At 32.3% G+C, this 20,894-nt stretch overlaps 2 protein-coding genes across 2 annotated transcripts; both read right to left on the reverse strand.

Annotated features, from left to right (window-relative positions):
- Positions 1–1,532: 1,532 nt before the first annotated feature.
- On the reverse strand, positions 1,533–3,894 carry LOC116000411. The gene is made up of 3 exons (XM_031240496.1): positions 3,181–3,894; positions 2,583–2,732; positions 1,533–2,032 (listed from the first exon to the last, which is right to left on the reverse strand). The coding sequence occupies exons 1-3, from the start codon at positions 3,802–3,804 to the stop codon at positions 1,751–1,753; spliced, it is 1,056 nt and encodes a 351-aa protein (XP_031096356.1). The 5' UTR covers positions 3,805–3,894; the 3' UTR covers positions 1,533–1,750.
- A 7,305-nt stretch (positions 3,895–11,199) lies between these two features.
- Positions 11,200–12,459, reverse strand: LOC116010498. The gene has a single exon (XM_031249934.1). The coding sequence runs from the start codon at positions 12,457–12,459 to the stop codon at positions 11,200–11,202; it is 1,260 nt and encodes a 419-aa protein (XP_031105794.1).
- Positions 12,460–20,894: the final 8,435 nt, after the last annotated feature.

Genomic DNA, 20,894 nt, shown 5'->3' on the forward strand with positions numbered 1-20,894 from the left:
GATGATGGTGTTATGGTGGTGGTAATAATAATTCAAAAACTAGCTTGAAAAGATATGATGGAAAAGATAAGTATATAAAAATAAATAATTTAGAAAATGTCTTCCGTCTGGGTCACACTTGTGTGAGACCGTCTCACGGATCCTTATTCGTGAGACGGGTCGGGTCGGGTCAAAGCACCATGCAAATGTCATACTTATATGTGCAAATGTCATACTTATATGCTCAAATATAACACTAATCAAGAATACAATTTTTGTTACTTATAAGAGAAAAAGTAATACATTTTTCATAATAAGTAATGTTGACAACTGCCCCTTATAAAATAAGGGCAAATATAATACTTTTATGATAAAATGTAATACTTTTAAATCGAAATGTAAAAGTATTGTATTTTCCCTTAAAAGTATTACATTTACCCTTATAAGTAACAAAAATTTTATTCCTGATTAGTATTGCATTTAAGCATATAAGTATGACATTTGTGCATATAAGTGTTACATATGCATATTGACTCGACCCCGACCCGACCCGTCTCATGGTGAGACGGTCTTACACAAGTTTTTGCCCTTCCGTCTAAACATTTAGAAAATTTTGGGTTCAAGTCTGTGCTTCCCCATTTGGGAGAGCCACAAAGTGTCATTAAGCTATAAGCTACTTAGCTTGGCATTCAACCTCTTGAGAAGGAAAAAAATATATCTAATCAAGTGCTATATATAAGATTTATTCTTATTCATTTTCATTGAGTTTTATGAACTTTGTATGTTGATAAAATTGTTCATCTCAATTTATTAAAAAGGTAAAAACTTGTGTGAGACTACATTACGGATTCTTGTCCGTAAGACGTGTCAGGTCAAGATGAAATATAATAGTTATACTAACACATGTAATACTAAATCAATGATAAAATGTTTATTACTTATGAGGAAAAATGTAATACTTTTGAAAACAAATGTAATACTTTTATATTTTGATGTAAACTTTTTTTTTTCATAGAAAAATATTACATTTCTTTCCCTTGATAAGGGCAAATTACTTATAAGGAAAAATATAATATTTTTTTTTATAGAAATAGTAATACTTTTACATCAAGAATATAAAAGTATTACATTTGTCTTAAATAGTACTATTACGTTTTCCTTACCAGTAACAAACATTTTGTTCTTGATTTAGTATTACATGCATATTGACTCGACCTGACCCAACTCTTCTCATTTCCCACACACAAACCTATTAAAAAACATTTGTCATTACCATTGTGTCGTCTACGGTTGATAGAGTACGAATGCCAGGTTTCTGTTTGATGAAATGCTTCAAAGGATGCTATGAGATAAGGTATTGTGATTGATGGATATGAAAAATTTAACCGTAACTCACTACATAGGGTTCTTGAAAACAAAGTTTTTTTTTTTATCCTCTTCTAACATCTTCTTCTTTACTGGGCTGTCTGGGCATCATTTTATCATGCTAATCATGGGGTGTGATGAATCAAGCTAAACAGTTTGTTGAGGAAATTTTAGCAAGTTTGTTGTGGTCTAGATGAACAGCAAAACAAATGAATATACAAAAAGAATACAACACACCAGATGACAAAGCTAGCTAAATCATTGTATCTAAACTCAACTTTCAATAGCTGAAGAAACACCAAAACAATGAGAATTGGAGAAAGGATGAATAGCTAGCTTCTCTCATGAGGAATGAGAATCAAATTATATTTCATATCATGAGAAGTTACAGAGAAAAGCATTTTTCTTAGGTTGGGACATGAAAACTCTTCCCTCCTCTGAGATGGCTTTTGAAGGGAGACAAAAGCCAGAAGAACTCTTCCTTCAACATTTCAAACTCTCTTGTGAACCTGAACTTGAGGAACTCCACAACTGCTGAAACAAATCTGGCGTTTTCCCTCATAGGGCTCTCATTATATTCAAGAATCCAGGTGTTTGGATCTAACTGCACAGCAGAAGAACTCCATTTCCTTTGTGTCCATGAACTATTAACATTCATTATTCTGTAACTTGTTTCTCCATTAGACCACTGTTACAAAAAAACACATAAATAACGAAAGAGTTGTTGGTTTTTCTGTATAAATATGCTATATATATTAAGGCCTTAATTAAGTGATGTAAGTTGACTAGACTTATTAAGTAGTTTGGTTAGACTAAATTATTAGAAATTGATAGTCATCTAGACTTTGCCTAATATAAAGCATGTATTGATGAGATCACACAATCTAAGGTTCTAAGTCAATATGAGACAAAAACGTTCTAAGTCAATATGAGACAAAAACGGCTAACGTTGTAGAACTGCTTCCGCATTCACTACAAGGTCATGTTTTCCTCGAAAATTTTGTATTAAGTTAATCTTACACTACATTTATATCTAACTAACAAGAGTCACATAGATTAGATAAGAACATAAATTGTTTCAAAATTAAGAGTATATAGAAATGATTAACCCCTATATTCAGTTAATTTTTACACTACATTTATATGTAACAAGAGTCACACAGATTAGATAAGAACATAAATTGTTTCAAAATTAAGGGTATATAGAGATGATTAACTCCCCCAAATTAGTTCAGTACCTCAGTAAGTCTTCCTGATAATAGAGTAAAAGATCTTGAAGAATATCCTGCAGTGAGCAATCCAGCAGTCTGCAGTGGCCATCCCCAAATGCTCACTTCTTCTGAGATGGATTCGTATAAGGTGCATCTTGAATTCAAAAGCAACCCATCCTATAAATCCAGTCAAACCATATCTAATCAGCAAAATTGTAGAAACATAACAAAATTTTTGAATTGTTAGAAGTTATAACAAGTAGCAAAGTCGCAACTTCATTTCTTTATACACCCGTATCACATTTTCTAAAGTCAGGGTATTGGACTTGGCTTTTTATAGGTCTCCGCCCAACAATTCCCTAGCCACATAGTGCTACTCTTACTGAGACTCGAACCCAACCCATGACTCAAATACCACTTGTTAAGATAACCGCTTATTACTACTTCGCGAATGCGCAACTTTATTTCTTTATAAACTGTCATCATATTTTTGACAGTTTGGGTGTTGGATTTAGCCTTTTATCGACCTCCGCCCAATAATCTCTTTAGCCACGTGATGATAGACTTGGCCCTTACCGGCCTCCGCCCGACATGAATGATCTTTGAAGAAGCAGAAAGAACAGACCTGGTTGACTTTCCACTGAGAATAGAAAGAGCTGCTGCAGTTTGACACTTCATCATCTACTAACTTTTCCATCTCATTCCTGAAGAAATTCAATCTTTCATTCAAATCATTTGAAACCCATGATTTTTCACTCAATTTCCTGACAACATCCAATGACAATTCCGGCTCAAAAACCCCAGAAACCACACTAGAAACCCCATATTCCACCACAAACACCAAGCTTAGCCCTACCAAGAACCTCACCATCACTGCCCCAAACCCACATTCCTTCTTCTCCCTCTCCACTTCCTTTAAAAAACTCGCGCTTGCGCTTGAATTCGAGGGAGGAGACACCGGAGCAGATGGATTCCTGCTCGATCTGGGCGTCGAAAAGCTGGAGGGATCGAACAAAACGGGGCTGCGAGGATTTCTACGGGCCTTCGCTGCGGAGAATTTACCGAGGGAGTTTCTCTGGATGGTTTTGGGCATCAGATCAAGGGTGGCATTGATGCTCGCTATGCAGATTTCACATTTGCAGTTGGCATCTTTTCGACATCCGGGAAAATAGCAGCTGTCCCTGGTTTCAGAATCTGTGGTGGTCGATGATTTTACAGAAGAGGAGGGCGTTGAATCGAGTGATTTCATGGTTTCTTGTGAATGTTTTGGCTTTTGGTTTGCTTGGTGACTGAAGAATGAAGAAGATGGAGGAAAACTGTGTAGGATTTCAAATTTGAATCTAACGGTCGAATCCGATGAGATGGTTCAAATATTGCACGGGTCGATTTTATTACTAAAAGATCCGCCCAATTTGTTTTCAAGATCCGCCCAATTTTGATTTTTTTTTTTAAATACTTTTAATTCTTTACAATGTAGTTGTTGATTATGTTTTATATTTTCTCAAATATTTTCAAATCAAAGAATCTAAGTCCCGCCCACGAAGATTTGAATCTATTACCATCCATGCATTTATAATGGTAACCAGATGTCATCACACTACATGGTAGTTGATAAACAACCCAATTTTGATTTTTTTTTTTGAAAAACCCCAATTTTCATTTAGTTACAATAAAAATCAATTTTAACCTCTTATTAATAATTTGATTAATTTCTATACGTTTAACCTTTTTTCAATTATTGTTAGTTTTAGATAATACTTATTGAACCGAAACAATATTTGTGCCTTCATACTTAACAGCAATATATAAACGAATGATATGGTTCAAGAGTCAAAGTTTAGGCTTCAATCATTATAGTCCTGATCTAGTTAATGTTGACAATTTTTTTTTTAAAATTAGATATTGTTCCGTGCGATGCACGACCATATATAATAGATATAAATATTTTACAAAAATTATTATTCGTCATAAAATAGAAATACATGTAATAAAAAAATAGAATCATGTAATATATTTTTAAATAGATGTCTTAACTCTACTTCTCAGCCACTTCATCCCCTAACTTTCTTCTCTTTCTGTTTAGACCCCAAAAACAGATCCGCCCAATTTGTTTTCAAGATCCGCCCAATTTTATTTTTTTTAATACTCCTGATTCTTTACAATGTAGTATATATTGATTATGTTCTATATGAGTTAATTACCGATTTGGTCTCTCGACTATTGAGATTTCACCACTTTGATCCTCGACAATTTTTCTTACCCAATTAAGTCATCGACTTTGAAAAAATTAACCAATTTGGTCTCCCCATTTATTTTACCATTTGATATTCGTTAAATCGGGACCAAATTAATAATTTCACTATAGTCAAGGGACCATTTCAGTCAAAATTAATTACCAAAATGGTCCTTTCACTATTTAGATTTCACCAATTTGGTCCTGATTTAACGGTTGTTTAACACCAAAATAAACGGAAGATCAAATTGGTTAATTTTTAAAAGTTGATGACTTAATTGGGCAAGAAAAATTGTCGAGGACCAAAGTGGTGAAATCCCAATAGTCGATGGACCAAATCGGTAATTAACTCTGTTATATATTTTCTCAAACATTTTCAAATCAAAGAATCTAAGTCCCGCCACGAAGATTTGAACCTATTACCATCCATGCATTTATAATGGTAACCAGATGTCATCACACTACATGGTAGTTGATAAACACCCCAATTTTGATTTTTTTTTTTGAAATCCACTCCAATTTTGATTTAGTTACAAGAAAAATCAATTTAAACCTCTTATTAATAATTTGATTAATTTCTATACTTTTAACCTTTAACTTTCAATTATTGTTAGGGTGTGTTTGGTTGGTGGGTTTAGGTATAAGGAATGGGTATGAAAGTGATTGCTTGTGTTTGGTTGATAGGTTTTGTGAATGCTACTATGGGTTTGGAATACCCCATTAATGAGAAAACCCATACCCTTATTAAATAAGAGTTTCATCCCTCTTCCTCCTTTCTTCCCCAACAATTAATAACCATTCCCATTCCACCCAACTACCAAACATGCTAAATACTTTCACCAAAACCCATTACCATTACCAAGTTTTTGATACCCATTCCGATTCCGATTCCCATGTGCGAACCAAACGCACCCTTAGTTTTAGATAATACTTATTGAACCTAAACAATATCTGTGCCTTCATATTTAACAGCAATATATAAACGAATGATATGGTTCAATAGTCAAAGTTTAGGCTTCAATCATTATAGTCTAGATCTAGTTAATGTTGACATTTTTTTTAAAATTAGATATTGTTCCGTGCATATACAATAGATATAAATATTTTACAAAAATTATTGTTCATGATAGAATAGAAATACATGTAATAAAGAAATAGAATCATGTAAATATATTTTTAAAAAGATGTCTTAACTCTACTTCTCAGCCACTTCACATCCCCTAACTTTCTTCTCTTTATGTTTAGACCCCAAAAGCATTTCCCATGAATTTTGATTGCCACTAGACCCAATTAGCTCTCCAATCTCCACTCTTTTGCCCAATTGACTTTGGGCCCAAGCTCCATTCCTCCGTTCATTATTGCATAGACCTTGGTCTACACCGCCATGTGGACCATAAATAAAAAATACATTTTTAATATATTAAAAATACATTATTTTTATACATAAAGTACATTATTTAAGTATTGAAAGTACATTATTTTGTATATACTATGAAATAATGTACCTTCAATACAAAAATAATGTACTTTTAGTAGGGGTGAGAATCGATCGGTTTCGATCAATTTTCGATCGGTTAAATATAACCGATAAAATCTAGAATAAGAATACAAGAGAGAGGACAACCTAAATAAAAATGCAGTAACTATTAAATGCAAAAGTGCAAAACCTTGTCCACATATATGTTCAAATGAATTTACGATTGAAGATCATTCAGGGGAGCAGTGGTCCAGTGGATTACATATTTACTTTGAGGGCTAAATTTCAGCAGAATGAATAAATTAAAGTTGAAGCTACAATGTTCGATGGTTCAATTTCTGTACCCAAATCTGGAAATGAAACTAGTGAAGATGTGAGGCTTCATATTAGCTTGCTAGTGGACATAGAGAAGAAAAAAGGGGGCAAAGCATTGGAGTTTGTGTGCTCAGCCTGGCCAGATTCTCTGGAAATTCAGAATGTATATGTTTTCAGGCGAGAAGGATTGCAATCTTCACAACCATATTTGGTATTTTTGTAGGAAAAAAAAATGGGATGAGGTTAGATTATTATTTTTCCTTTCGATTAATCTTGGGTTTTTCGGTTGATTTTCGGGTTTCTCTTAAAAAACTGATAACCGACCAAATAATCGAAATTTTTTAACCTTAATAACTGAAAATTGAAATATTCGAGATGTTGGGGGGTTTTTCGATCGGTCCGATTTTTTTCTCACCCCTAACTTTTAGTATAATAAAAATGTATCTTATATTCATAGTCCACATAACGGCTATGTGGACCATGGTCTACACAATAATTTGCCCCATTCCTCCATCACTATTATTGATCACTATTGTTATTTTTTAAATAATTTTTTTATTTTTAAAGGGAATTAGTATTTCTCTCGTGAGTTATATGCTTATAGTGTTCCCCCCTCCCCTATGAATTAATCATGTATCCACATTTGCCCCCCTCCCCCTCCTCAATTATTTTAAAAGTGACGATTATTTCCCCTTCACTACAAGAATGAAGACATTTAGTGACAAAACGTTTGTGACACTTCATAATTTAGTCACAAATAATACCCTTTTTGTGACCAAAAAAATAATTTGACACTTTTGTGTGGGATAATTGTGATAACATTTTTTTTTGTCACGGGTAATATGATAATTGTGACAAGTATTTGTTATGAATAAGTTGTCACTATAACAAGAATAATAGTGTCATAACATACGTTGTCACTATTTTTTGTCACTAAATGCATGTGCATTTTGGCGGCATTATAATTATGGCGGGAACGAAAGTAATTGTGACAAAATATAATATCGACACATATTTTTGTACATTTTGTGACAAATAGTTGTTCGTCACTCTTGTTTATAATATTTGTGACAATCTTTTTTTTGTCAATAAAATTACAATTGGGTAGTATCATTAGAAATGATAAGCAATTCTGAGGAAAAATATTGTTGTCACTAATATTGTTACTTTTTGTGATGAAATTGTTACAAATATTTGTGACGATCTATAATTTCGTAACCAAAATTACTAAATTGTGACAATAATTGTTTTGATTTCAAGTTTTTGTACTAATATATGATAATTGTGACGAGTAATTAGTTGTTACAATTACTTTGTCACTATAATTAAATAGATGAACATTGTGTGAAGTTATGTTGTAATCAATGTTTGCCACTAAAATTGCGTTCAAGTTGGTGTCAAATAATTTGATGTGAACTAACTATTAAATATTGTGGTCACTTAAAATTCAATTACTTAGTGCCTCTTAAAAATGAATGTAATTGTGAGAATACATTTTATATACTCATTTTTAAACGTTCTTATGTGACAAATAAGTTTCACTATCACTTATTTTACTAATATGTTATCTAAATATTTTTGGAAATAAAAAAAGTATATGTTTAGTACGAACAATATATTTCAAAAAGATTTATTAGAATTAACCATTCAAACTCAAAATATTAGAAGTAGAGAATTCAAAAATTATAAATAACAATTCATATAATACTCAATCATCATTAGCTTCCTCATCTTCCGTTGTCGGAATCTCATCATCATCATTAATAAAAGCACTTCCATCACTATCAGTTTCATCGATCTTCTTCAATTCGATACTCATGATTAATATTTGATGAGCTTACTTCAGCAGTTGTAGCATCCAAATTGGGCCTATGCAATACTGTAACATTATTATTGTCCTCCAAATTAGAACCGTGTAAGCCAAAATTTTCATTTTCTTGAATTGACATGGTTCATCTTCTAAAACATCATCAGGGAGATCATAGAAATCACGAGGCTTTGTCTTGACCATGGTTGAAAAAATCGCTAGGCGCTCCCTGGGCGCTCGGGGAGCGCCTAGCGCCTAGGACGTCTAGCCGGGGATTAATCGGCGCTTAGGCGTCCGTGTATTTTTTTATTTTATTTTTTATTTTTTAAAAATTTGTTTAAGTATTTTTAATTTTTTAAAGACTAATAAATATAAATTATATGCCAAAGGCCTTGTGGTCAAGCGGCACCCGGTGTACACTCCCATGTGGAAGGGAGTGGTTCGAGCCTCAGTGGAGGCATCTGTTGACTCTTTGTACTTCAGTAGGTTGAGAAAGTAGCTATGAACAGATACTACATTGTAACCGAGTCAGTAGAACTCAAAAAATAAATATAAATTATATAATACTTTAATAGTTAATACTAAAATATTAAATATTAACCTAAAAAATATAAGTTTGTACAATTTAGGATTATTTCGCTCAAAACGATGTTGTTTTGAGTGAAATAACCCATTAAAAAAAAGAACAATAGTTAATCGACCGACTAGAAGGCCTAGTCGGTCTAGTCGACGCCTAAGCGACCTAGGCGGTGCTTTGGCGGCCTAGGCGGAGTTTAGGCGGCCTAGGCGGTCGCCTAGCCGGCCAGCCGCCTAGACAACCATTTAATGTGATATGCTAGGCGGTAGACCAGCGCCTAGTGCCTAGACGGGGATTAATCGGCGCCTAGGCGGGATTTTTGCAACATTGGTCTTGACAACAGCATGCCAATTAGGCTCCTTAATATCACTTACATAGTAAACCTGCTGAGCTTGAGAAGCTAAAACATGGTTCATCAGTTTGTAACTTCTGTGTAATATTAACCATAGGAAACCCAAATTTGTCAACTTTGAATCACGTTTTATGATCAACATCCCACCAATCGGCCTTAAATAAAATAACATTATTTCTTCCCTGGTAATTTAACTGTATGATATCTGCTAATACACCAAAATAATCCAAGTTACCTGTACCTGCATCACCTTTTACAAGAATTCCACTATTTTGTGATTTTAGTTGAAAATCCCTGTCTTTTATATTAAACCTCCAGCCGTTGATAAGTATGCTTTTGTATCAATAAATACGTCTGTCTGGCCCATAAGCTAAATGCAACAATTGATCAGTGACTATTTCACTTCCTTCATTATGTAATTCATTGACCTATCATGAATAATAGTTAATAAAATTTTAAATTAAGTCTGTAGAAATTAAAAGATTATATGTACAAATAGATTTATAGTACTCACATATTTTTTGAACCACAAATAAAATTCAGTTTTGTGTCTTTTTTCTACATTTCTCGGATCATCACTCATTAGTATTTCTTTATGCATGCTTTACATGTAAAAAAAAATAGTAACAAGTAATATGATATATATATATAATATATATATTATATATATATATATATATATATATATATATATATATATATATACACATAGAATCACTATTTAGAACTTAAAGAAACTTATTTGGCAAACTCTGTAACTTCTTCACAATTTTCTACTACATACATTCTAGCTTCGGGCCATCCAGTTAAAGTCAACTCAATCTATTTTGTTCCAAGCAAAGGCTTACTAGCTTGTGAAAAAACTTGTAACCCAGAGTGACAGGAGGCATCACTTTCCTCATAATTTCTCCCAACATGATTAAATGTAGTTTTAGATCCATGCAAATATCTAGAACAAAAATGCAAGCATTCTTGTACAATATATGCCTCAGCAATTGATCCTTCTTGTCGTGCTTTGTTTCTCACATATGATTTCAGTGTACGCAAATATCGCTCTATTGGATACATCCATCGAAATTGTACTGGTCCATCAAGTTTAGCCTCACTCACAAGATGAATTGTTAAATGCACCATTATGTCAAAAAATGAGGGAGGAAATATCTTTTCTAACTTACAAAGTGTAAAAGGAATTGATTTTTCAAGTCTCTCCAAATCATCAATATGCAAAACTTTAGCACATAACTCTCTAAAATATGTGCACAACTCAATTAAAGCTTCACACACCTCTTTACCTAGCAAACCGCGTATAGCCAAAGGAATATATCTATGTAAAAACACATGGCAATCATGACATTTCAATCAAAAAATCTTACATTCAGTGATATTCACACGTCGAGATATATTGGATGAATAGCCATCTGGAACTTGTAGATCATTTAAGAATTGACAAAATTTTCGTTTTTTTTTTCTTTAGATAGTGTATAACATGGAGGGTGAAACACATACTTGTCATTACCTGTGGGAGTTGCATGAAGCTCAGGATGTATACTCATTAATTCTAAATCCAAACGAGTGTGTATAGTATCTTTTGTTTTCCCCTCAATGTTCAATAAAGTTCCAATTATGTTATCACACACATTTTTCTCAATATGCATGACATCAAGATTATGCCGTAACTCAAGTGTTCTCCAATATGGGAGTTGGAAAAAATTACTATTTTTTCCCTACTTTAGTAAAAGAACATCTCCGCGTTTCCTCTTCTTTGGATTTTTACCGAAAGTCACCTGTTTAACAAAAATTGTAATGTAAGAGAACAAAAATTGACAAGCATTGGACTAATAAGTGAAATAACACATGAATGCGTAAAATAAACTAAACATCACCTAAGAAAATTCATTGTACTGTGCAAGAATATCATCCCGTGAGAGTTGTTTTGGTGCACTACGATTTTCTTTGGTACCATCAAATGCTTTACCATTTTTTCTCCGAGGATTCTTAGTTGGTAAAAAACGATGTTTACCAAGATAGCATGTTTTATGCCCATTGGGAAGCCTACGAGAAGATGTTTCAAGATTGCAGGTAGGACATGCCAATTTTCCTTTAGTGCTCCATCCCGATAAATTACCGTAGGCTGGAAAATCATTTATGGTCCATAAAATAGCTGCATGTAACTGAAAATTACTCGTTGAAAATGAATCATAGGTCTTTACACCTTTCTCCCAAAGGTATTTTAATTCATTAATCAGTTGTTCTAAGTATACATCAATATCATTTCCAGGAGCTTTAGGACCAGGAATCAAAAGTGACGTCATGAAATAAGGATCTTTCATACAAAGCCATGGTGGGAGGTTATAAGGAACTAATACAACTGGCCATACACTATAAGAGGTGCTCATATTTTCAAATGGATTAAAACCATCACTTGCTAAACAAAGTCTAACATTACGTGGGTCTATTGCAAAAGAGGGATGCACAACATCAAAACGTTTCCAAGTTGGAGAATCAACCGGGTGTGCCATAGATTCATCATTACATAACTTTTCTTTATGCCACCTCATGTATTTAGCAATAGTAGATGACATGTACAATCTTTGCAAGCGTGGAATTAAGGGAAAATATCGCAAGATTTTCTGTGGAATTTTTTTCCTACAATCATGCTCATTACCCATTCTCATGGCTTTCCCATCATTCTTCCATCCATGTTCACCACAAGTTGGACAACAATGAGCATTCGCATACTTATTTCTATAAAGTATGCAATCATTTACACAAGCATCTATCTTCTCATAAGAAAGACCTAAATCTTGAGAAATTTTCTTACAATCATAAAATGAGTTGGGAATTTTGTTACCTTTAGGAAACCATTTTTTCATTATTTGAAGCACTCCATCAACAACATTTGCACTAATCCCATATAGACATTTCCAATTCAATAGTTCAACAATGAATGACAACGTGGAAGATTCCTCACAACCAAGATATAGCTCTTGCTCCAATTCTAACAATAATCTATAAAATTTAGTAGCTTCTTTATTTGGACTAGTAGGATTACCTCTAGGACCATCACCTCCTTCATTTTGACCATTAAATTGGCCAAAAAACTCTGTGTTGCCATGTCCAAGATCATCTAACATATCTCGCATTCCATCATTAGTATCACTTGTATATCTCTCATCATCATCATCATCATCATCATCATCTTCTTCTTCTTCATAGTGTTCAAAATCTTCTCCATGATGGTACCACTGCTTGTAATCTTTGTTTATCCCATTTAACATTAAATGTTCATAAATGATTTGGTGTGCCCTAAAAATAATGTTTCTGCATTTTTTACATGGACAACGGACATCTCTCCATTTATCAAGGTTTTTGAACGCAAATTCAAGAAAGACCTTAACTCCTTTTTCATACTGTGGCAATGATCTATCAGAAATTTCCATCCAAGTTTCATCAATGGCCATTATCCTAAAACAAAAATTATAAAAAAAAAAAAGAAAAATTACCAATGACCTAGTATAAGAAATAAATAAATATATTTACCCGACTCTTTGTTCTTTTAGAGTTGATACCATACAAAATCTTTTCTCAATTCAAGATATTAAAACTCAACTTTTTGAACTTTATTGCCGATATGATCTTGATCCATTTCTTAATGATATTCCTTGTTCTAGTAAAATAAAATAGGTTTGAATTGCCAAAAGGAAGATGGAAGGCAGTTTTGTGTGCTTTATTTTTATTTTATTTTTATTTTTTTTATTTTTTAGTTATTGTTCGTGTGCCTTCAATTTTTTTTTTTGTGGTTTTAACATTACAATATTTTAATTCTTAGTATGCTAACAGTGTTTTTTATGTTGTTTATATTTTTTGCCATGACATTTACTAGTAATAAACAAAAGTTTATCCTTTGCCCACTTGGAAAAAAATTTAAAAAGAAAATTATGAAGAGACTAGAAATTTGAAAAGCAACGCGCTTTCCATTGCTATATATATATATATATGTGTGTGTGTTGTTTTCAAAAAAAAATGTGTGTGTGATTGTGTATGCATCAATTGATTGTATCCGATCATCCATTAATATAATGGCTTTGGTTGATGAAAGTATCCAACTCCCATTATCATCACCTCATACTTTCAATCATCGAAAACATAATGGGAAAACTGACACAAAGGATTTAATAATTTGTAATTTCGAATCAATGATTAATAAGTTTTTAAAGAAATTAATTGTTATATTAATTTCCGTTGAAGTGAATCCTCTAAAACAACTTATGTATTCATTATCTTCTAAGCAAAACTTTGTTGTAAACTTAAAAAATAAATATTTTACAAATTATTATTGATTTTAATATTCAAATAAAGAAACTATATAAGTATTATCTGTGCATCGCACTGGTAATTTACTAGTAAGTATATATACCACATGTGTATTTTATGTTTTATCATTGATTTTAGGATGTTTCTTTCCATATAGAAAATATTATAAACTGTTATAAATACTATTAAATATTTTACAAAGTCAAATCCTTTATCTTGTATTAAACAAATCCTGTATGTTTGCTAATGAGGTGGATAGTGTATATATGGGTGAATAATAAAAATAGGAACCACAAAATGGTCCTCACAAGTTATTGAAAAAAAAAATTTAACCCATAAAATAGCCATCAAAAGTTACATAAGTAAACTCTCAAATATTATAATTATTTATAGCTTCATCTTTAATTTTATTATTTAAATATATAATATAAAAATTTAATCCGTGCATCGCACGGGTAATTTACTAGTTACAATTATTCTATCAGTGCATGTGAATGTCAAATTAAAAAGTCATATATGTGTCAACAGCATGTTCTTCCAGATGTACTTTTTTTTTTTTTTTGAATACTACTAACTCAGTTACAATGTAGTATTGGCACAATGAGTCAACAGTTGTCTCCATTGAGGCTCGAACCCACTCCCATCATCCATGTGGACACCGAATGCCACTAGACCACAAGGTGTTTGGCTCCAGATGTATACTTAATACATAGGAAAAACTGTGACACCAATCAGGTTTTCAATGTTAGATTAGACATTTACAATTTCTGTTACAATTTTCTAACATAAATTGATGCATTGAAAAATCTAAACAAATAATTTTACAATTGCCAGAATTATGTATAGCAACTGTTGCTAGTTCTTTCTTTGAACTAAAAAAAATTCTTTATTCAGTTCTTTAAACCCAAAGAAACATATCTAGCGCCTGGCGAGTTTCATCCATTTTTAAATTGGCATTCTTTTTTTTTTCTTTAATGGATGTGAAAGACTTTGAAAGTGGAAAACAAAGCCAATGCTTCTCTCACCAATTCTTAGGCAAATTATACCATGGAATTGGATCCATCTTACATGTGAACTATGATTCAAAATGACATTTAAATTATACGATTATTATTCTTTTCGATACATAAAATGTATTATTTGAGTGTTGTAAATACATTATTTTGTATATTATCAAATTATGTACATTCAGTACACAAATAATGTACTTTTAGTATATTGAACATGTACTTTGTATTTATAGAAAATATATTATTTGAGTACTGAAAGTATATTATTCTGTATACTATCAAATAATATGGGTTCAGTACACAAATAATGTACTTTTACTATATTAAAAGTGTACCTTTTTTTAATTGTAAGCATTTTTTTGGACCTAGCGTCCCAAGCAATAATACTACTATTTTCTTATCATATTCTGTATCTCTATATCTGATTTATGGTGGACTCGGTTATGATAAAACTATTAGAGGGCAACAACTTAACCATAATAGAATTAAAGGAGCCTAAAGAATTACTTCGTATAAAAAAAATCAAATCTTTGTAATAATTTAAAGATTTTTGTATGAAGAAATTCAAATTTTTATATATTATTAAAAGGAAAATAGTGCTAATTCAGGCAAAATTTGAAACTGGCACAGTAAATAATTATAGCACAAAATGGACGTAAGCTTTTGAAAAGAATAAGAATACCAAAAATAGATCTTACAATAACCTAACCGGATAGCAACGATAGCATTGAATGTGTCACACGATTTAGCTCAATTGGTTCAATTGATCACCTTAAAGTCTTACTATACCAATAATATGGAAGCTTAAATCTCACTGGGAGTCTGAGCCTAAAGTTTATTAGTAGACCTTAGTTGATAAGAGAAGATGAAGATCGGATCATCATTAAGAGACCTTATGAAGAGCCTTTGTACTGTGACTAAAAAAAATCAAAATGATAAAGACAAGATTTTTCAACTTTCATGAATCCGTTTGCATTACCACAATTGTAACACTAGTATCTAAATCTTTTTTAATTAATAACAATTTAATACTAATTTTTTTGTCAATTTTACCATTTGACTCAAAAAATCCCATCCCAATCCTACTTGTAAGTACTAGATCTGTTGTCAACTAATTTAATAGACAAGTCAAGTAAGATAGGTCTGCCTTTTTTTTTTAAATAAATAAATAGATTATACAAAATTACACACAAATTTTAACATTGATAGATTATACAAAATTACACACAAATTTTAACATTGATAGTTTATAATAGATTACACAAAATTACACACCAATTATAACATTGATAGATTATAATAGATTATACAAAATTACACACAAATTTTAACATTGATAGATTATAATAGATTATATAAAATTACACACAAATTTTAACATTGATAGATTATTTTGCTGGCATGGTTTTGATAAATTACATTGACTTAAAAGCCTATTAAGTGAGAGGACCATCACTTTGTGCCATAAGAAGCCCATCATATCATATTAGGTGTAACTCACATAAAGCGGCTGACAAATTGAGTTGCCTGTGCAGACAAATTGAAATTGCTCTACTGATTGTATTAGTGTATAGTAGTATGAAAAATAGGACAATTTTAGTCAAGTTAGTGGGATAGGTGATGTAAATGTAATTTCACACTTCAGGTTACGGGAGTGATAAAGTGATGTAAATGTAATTTCACACTTCAGGTTACGGGAGTGATAAAGTGATGCAAATGTAATTTCAAAGAAGGGCTTTTATGTCTTTTAGCATGCTTTTTAGTTTCAACCGGATTGTAACAACATATAAATAAAGAGCAGTTGCTCTAAGTCAATATAACAAGACAGTATGTTCAATTCAAGCCTTCTCTCTTGCTCAAGTCTTTTCTCTCTCAATCCACTACTGCCCGCTTAGTTCATCACATCCATTAATATAATGGCTTTGGTTGATGAAAGTATGGCTTTGGTTGATGAAAGTATCCAACTCCCATTATCATCACCTCATACTTTCAATCATAAAAAACATAACGGGAAAAGAGACACGATGCATTACAAGGTTCTTTTGATTGTGAACTACGTTTTCCTGTTGGTCGGCTCCGTATCTTCGAACTTGCTTTCCAAATTCTACTTCGTCCATGGCGGATCAAGCCGATGGGTAGCCACTTGGGTCCAATGCGCCCGCTTCCCGCTGCTCATCCCCGCCGTCTACGCCTTCAGTTCCACCGAGCGGCGGCCCTTCACCGGATTCAACCTCCGGATCTTCTCTCTCTCCGTCGTCATTGGCCTCTTGCTTGACATCAACAACCTCCTTATCTCCTGGGGCACATCCTACCTCCCCGTCTCCACCTCCTCCCTTATCTCCTGGATTCAACTAGTATTTTTCGCACGTGCGTTGCACGGAATCGATTTGTTATAATATTTTAAGAATATTTAGATCGATATACAATTATGTAAATTATAACATTGAATATTGTATAGCGCAATTGATAAAATTGGTTGGATCGGTTATGTTTCATGATGTTTTCCTTGCTTAAATTAGAGTAAATAATTGTCCAATTACCCATGCGATGCATTGATAAATTTTTTATTATATATTTAGATAATAAAAATAAAGATGAAATTATAAAAAATTCTAATTGAACGTGTACATTTATTTGATTATAAGATTAGTGCAAAAGTATTACTCAATTAGTTGAATAATATATGACTTGTTTGTCTACAATTATCTTAAAAATATCGATATGTAATATGACTTATGTAATTATATTATTACTAAAATAAATATGAGAAAAATGAGAAATAATTTAATTATAATTATTATAAAAATAAATTTAACAACTAATGTTTAGCTTAATTACCATAATAATTATTATGTAATTATTAGTCAGTTACACTAATATATGTGCAATTATACTTTTATACCTTAAGTATATTCATTTTCACCATATCGCATTTAGTTTTCTCTTCTTCTTCCATATTTGAATGAATTGATTGTAATTATTATAAAAAATCTAACAGTCCATGTTTAATTAATTTTTTTTAAGTTTAGATAATTTAAAGTTTTCAAAAAGGAAAGTGTAATTAATATTTTAAAAAAGTTTTTAAATAATTTTTAGTCAATTAGTAATATCATTTCCTTTTTGAATTTGCCAAATTTCTGTTTCCTGTTTCATTAGGATTTTTTTAAAAATATTTTTCAATCAATTAGCAAAATCAATTTTCTTTTCTATTTGATCTTTACTATTTTTTGGATGGGAATTTCACAAAGGATGATTTTATTTTTATTAATCGTAGTATAGATAAGTATTTGAATTATTATTATTGGTGTAAATAATAATTAATAAATTATTTTTTTCTTATAAAATTACGTAAAATTTGTTTCCATTATATATTCTCACAATTATAATGGTTTAATTATTCTCAGAATTTGGTAAATAAAATTTTGTTACTAATTAAACTCTGTAACTTCTTCACAATTTTATAGTACATACATTCTTGCTTCGGGCCATTCAGTTAAAGTCAACTCAATCTATTTTGTTCCAAGCAAAGGCTTACTAGCTTGTGAAAAAACGTGTAACCCAGTGTCAGAGGAGGCATCACTTCCCTCATAATTTCTCCCAACATGATTAAATGTAGTTTTAGATCCATGCAAATATCTAGAACAAAAATGCATGCATTCTTGTATAATATAAGCGTCAGCAATTGATCCTTCTGGTCGTGCTTTGTTTCTCACATATGATTTCAGTGTACGCAAATATCGCTCTATTGGATACATCCATCGAAATTGTACTGGTCCATCAAGTTTAGCCTCACTCACAAGATGAATTGTTAAATGCACCATTATGTCAAAAAATGAGGGAGGAAATATCTTTTCTAACTTACAAAGTGTAAAAGGAATTGATTTTTCAAGTCTCTCCAAATCATTAATATGCAAAACTTTAGCACATAACTCTCTAAAATATGTGCACAACTCAATTAAAGCTTCACACACCTCTTTACCTAGCAAACCGCGTATAGCCAAAGGAATATATCTATGTAAAAACACATGGCAATCATGACATTTCAATCAAAAAATCTTACATTCAGTGATATTCACACATCGAGATATATTGGATGAATAGCCATCTGGAACTTGTAGATCATTTAAGAATTGACAAAATTTTCGTTTTTCTTCTTTAGATAGTGTATAACATGGAGGGTGAAACACATACTTGTCATTACCTGTGGGAGTTGCATGAAGCTCAGGACGTATACTCATTAATTCTAAATCCTAACGAGTGTGTATAGTATCTTTTGTTTTCCCCTCAATGTTCAATAAAGTTCCAATTATGTTATCACACACATTTTTCTCAATATGCATGACATCAAGATTATGGCGTAACTCAAGTCCTCTCCAATATGGGAGTTGGAAAAAATACTATTTTTCTCTAATTTCCAAGTAAAAGAACATCTCCGCGTTTTCTCTTCTTTGAATTTTTACCGAAAGTCACCTGTTTAACAAAAATTGTAATGTAAGAGAACAAAAATTGACAAGCATTGGGCTAATAAGTGAAATAACACATGAATGCTTAAAATAAACTAAACATCACCTGAGAAAATTCATTGTACTGTGCAAGAATATCATCCCCTGAGAGTTGTTTTGGTGCACTACTATTTTCTTTGGTACCATCAAATGCTTTACCATTTTTTCTCCAAGGATTCTTAGTTGGTAAAAAACGATGATGACCAAGATAGCATGTTTTACGCCCATTGTGAAGCCTACGAGAAGATGTTTCAAGATTGCAGGTAGGACATGTCAATTTTCCTTTAGTGCTCCATCCTGATAAATTACGGTAGGCTGGAAAATCATTTATGGTCCATAAAATAGCTGTATGTAACTGAAAATTACTCATTGAAAATGCATCATAGGTCTCTACACCTTTCTCCCAAAGGTATTTTAATTCATTAATCAGTGGTTCTAAGTATACATCAATATCATTTCCAGGAGCTTTAGGACCAGGAATCAAAAGTGACATAATGAAATAAGGATCTTTCATACAAAGCCATGGTGGGAGGTGATAAGCCTCCGAGATACCCTTAAATTAAGCACATATTAGGGTGTTTTATCACGTTTATAGCATCCTTACATGGTGAATTATGCTCATAAATGCTTGAAAATCACTAACCGACACACAGAAGCTACTTTTAGCCTAAAGGAGGTAAAACAGGAGTCCCGAGAGCAAATAGTAGCAAAAGTTGAGCTCAAAGAACGAACCAGGCAAGAACGGAGCCCCGAAGGACGAAACTGGATGGCCATACGCGTGTGAGCGTGCGCGGAAATAATCCAGTAAGCTCCCACGCAACTCACACGCGTGTGGATGGCGAGGAGACGGTGCTGCGCGAATTTTCGTCTAGGGTTGCTTTTCGGAGACTATTTAAACCCCTTTGATGAATTTTCAGAGGAGGATCCCAGAAATTTAGTTTTCCCTTTCTTAGTTTTTCTTTTGGAGAACTTTCTCCATTTTTCTTAGTTTTTTAGATTAGATCAATCTCCATTGTAGAAGACAACAAGCTTGGATTGAAGATCTTCTTCTCTCTAGGTGATCTCTATTTCATTTCTATAATTTTAGTTATCTTGTTCTTAGATTAAATTGGCTTTTGTGTTGAATTTCATATCATGAGTGGCTAGTTTAATCTTGGGATTTGGATTGTGTGATTGAATGTTGCTAGTGTGATGATCTTATTTCTATATCTTGGATCTATATGTTTGTGTTGATGGATTATCTATTATTGTCTTTTGATTGTTGTTTTGCTGAGATCTTGTTTGGATCTGGCCAATCTAGATGAGAGATTGAGCTCTTGACTCTTTCATGTCTTTGATTAGAGTTAGGATTTGAAGCTTTACACAATCATAGTTCCTATGGACTTCTTAAAAAGAATAGTAGGATAGTGTGTAGCTTATGTGTTTGATAAAATGCCTCTTAGAGCTTTGGATGCTTTAAGGCATTCTTTAGTCAAGAAACCTTAGTACACAAGGATGGAAAAGGTCTAAGACAACACACTCTTGAATAGCCAATATCCTAGCATTCCCCGATCCATTACCTTAGTCACACTACAATGCAACATACATGAACACTATCCAATCCCTACCCCTTTTATATATTTACAAATCTTTTTACTTTACTCTACTCTCTTGCACTCAAACCAAACCAAATGAACTCTTTCCACTCACAATCCACTCAACTCCACACTCGAATCCAATGCATGACCCGATCAAAGTAAACTCCCGAACACT

The sequence above is a fragment of the Ipomoea triloba genome, chromosome 1, assembly GCF_003576645.1.
Source record: "Ipomoea triloba cultivar NCNSP0323 chromosome 1, ASM357664v1".
NCBI classification, from domain to species: domain Eukaryota; kingdom Viridiplantae; phylum Streptophyta; class Magnoliopsida; order Solanales; family Convolvulaceae; genus Ipomoea; species Ipomoea triloba.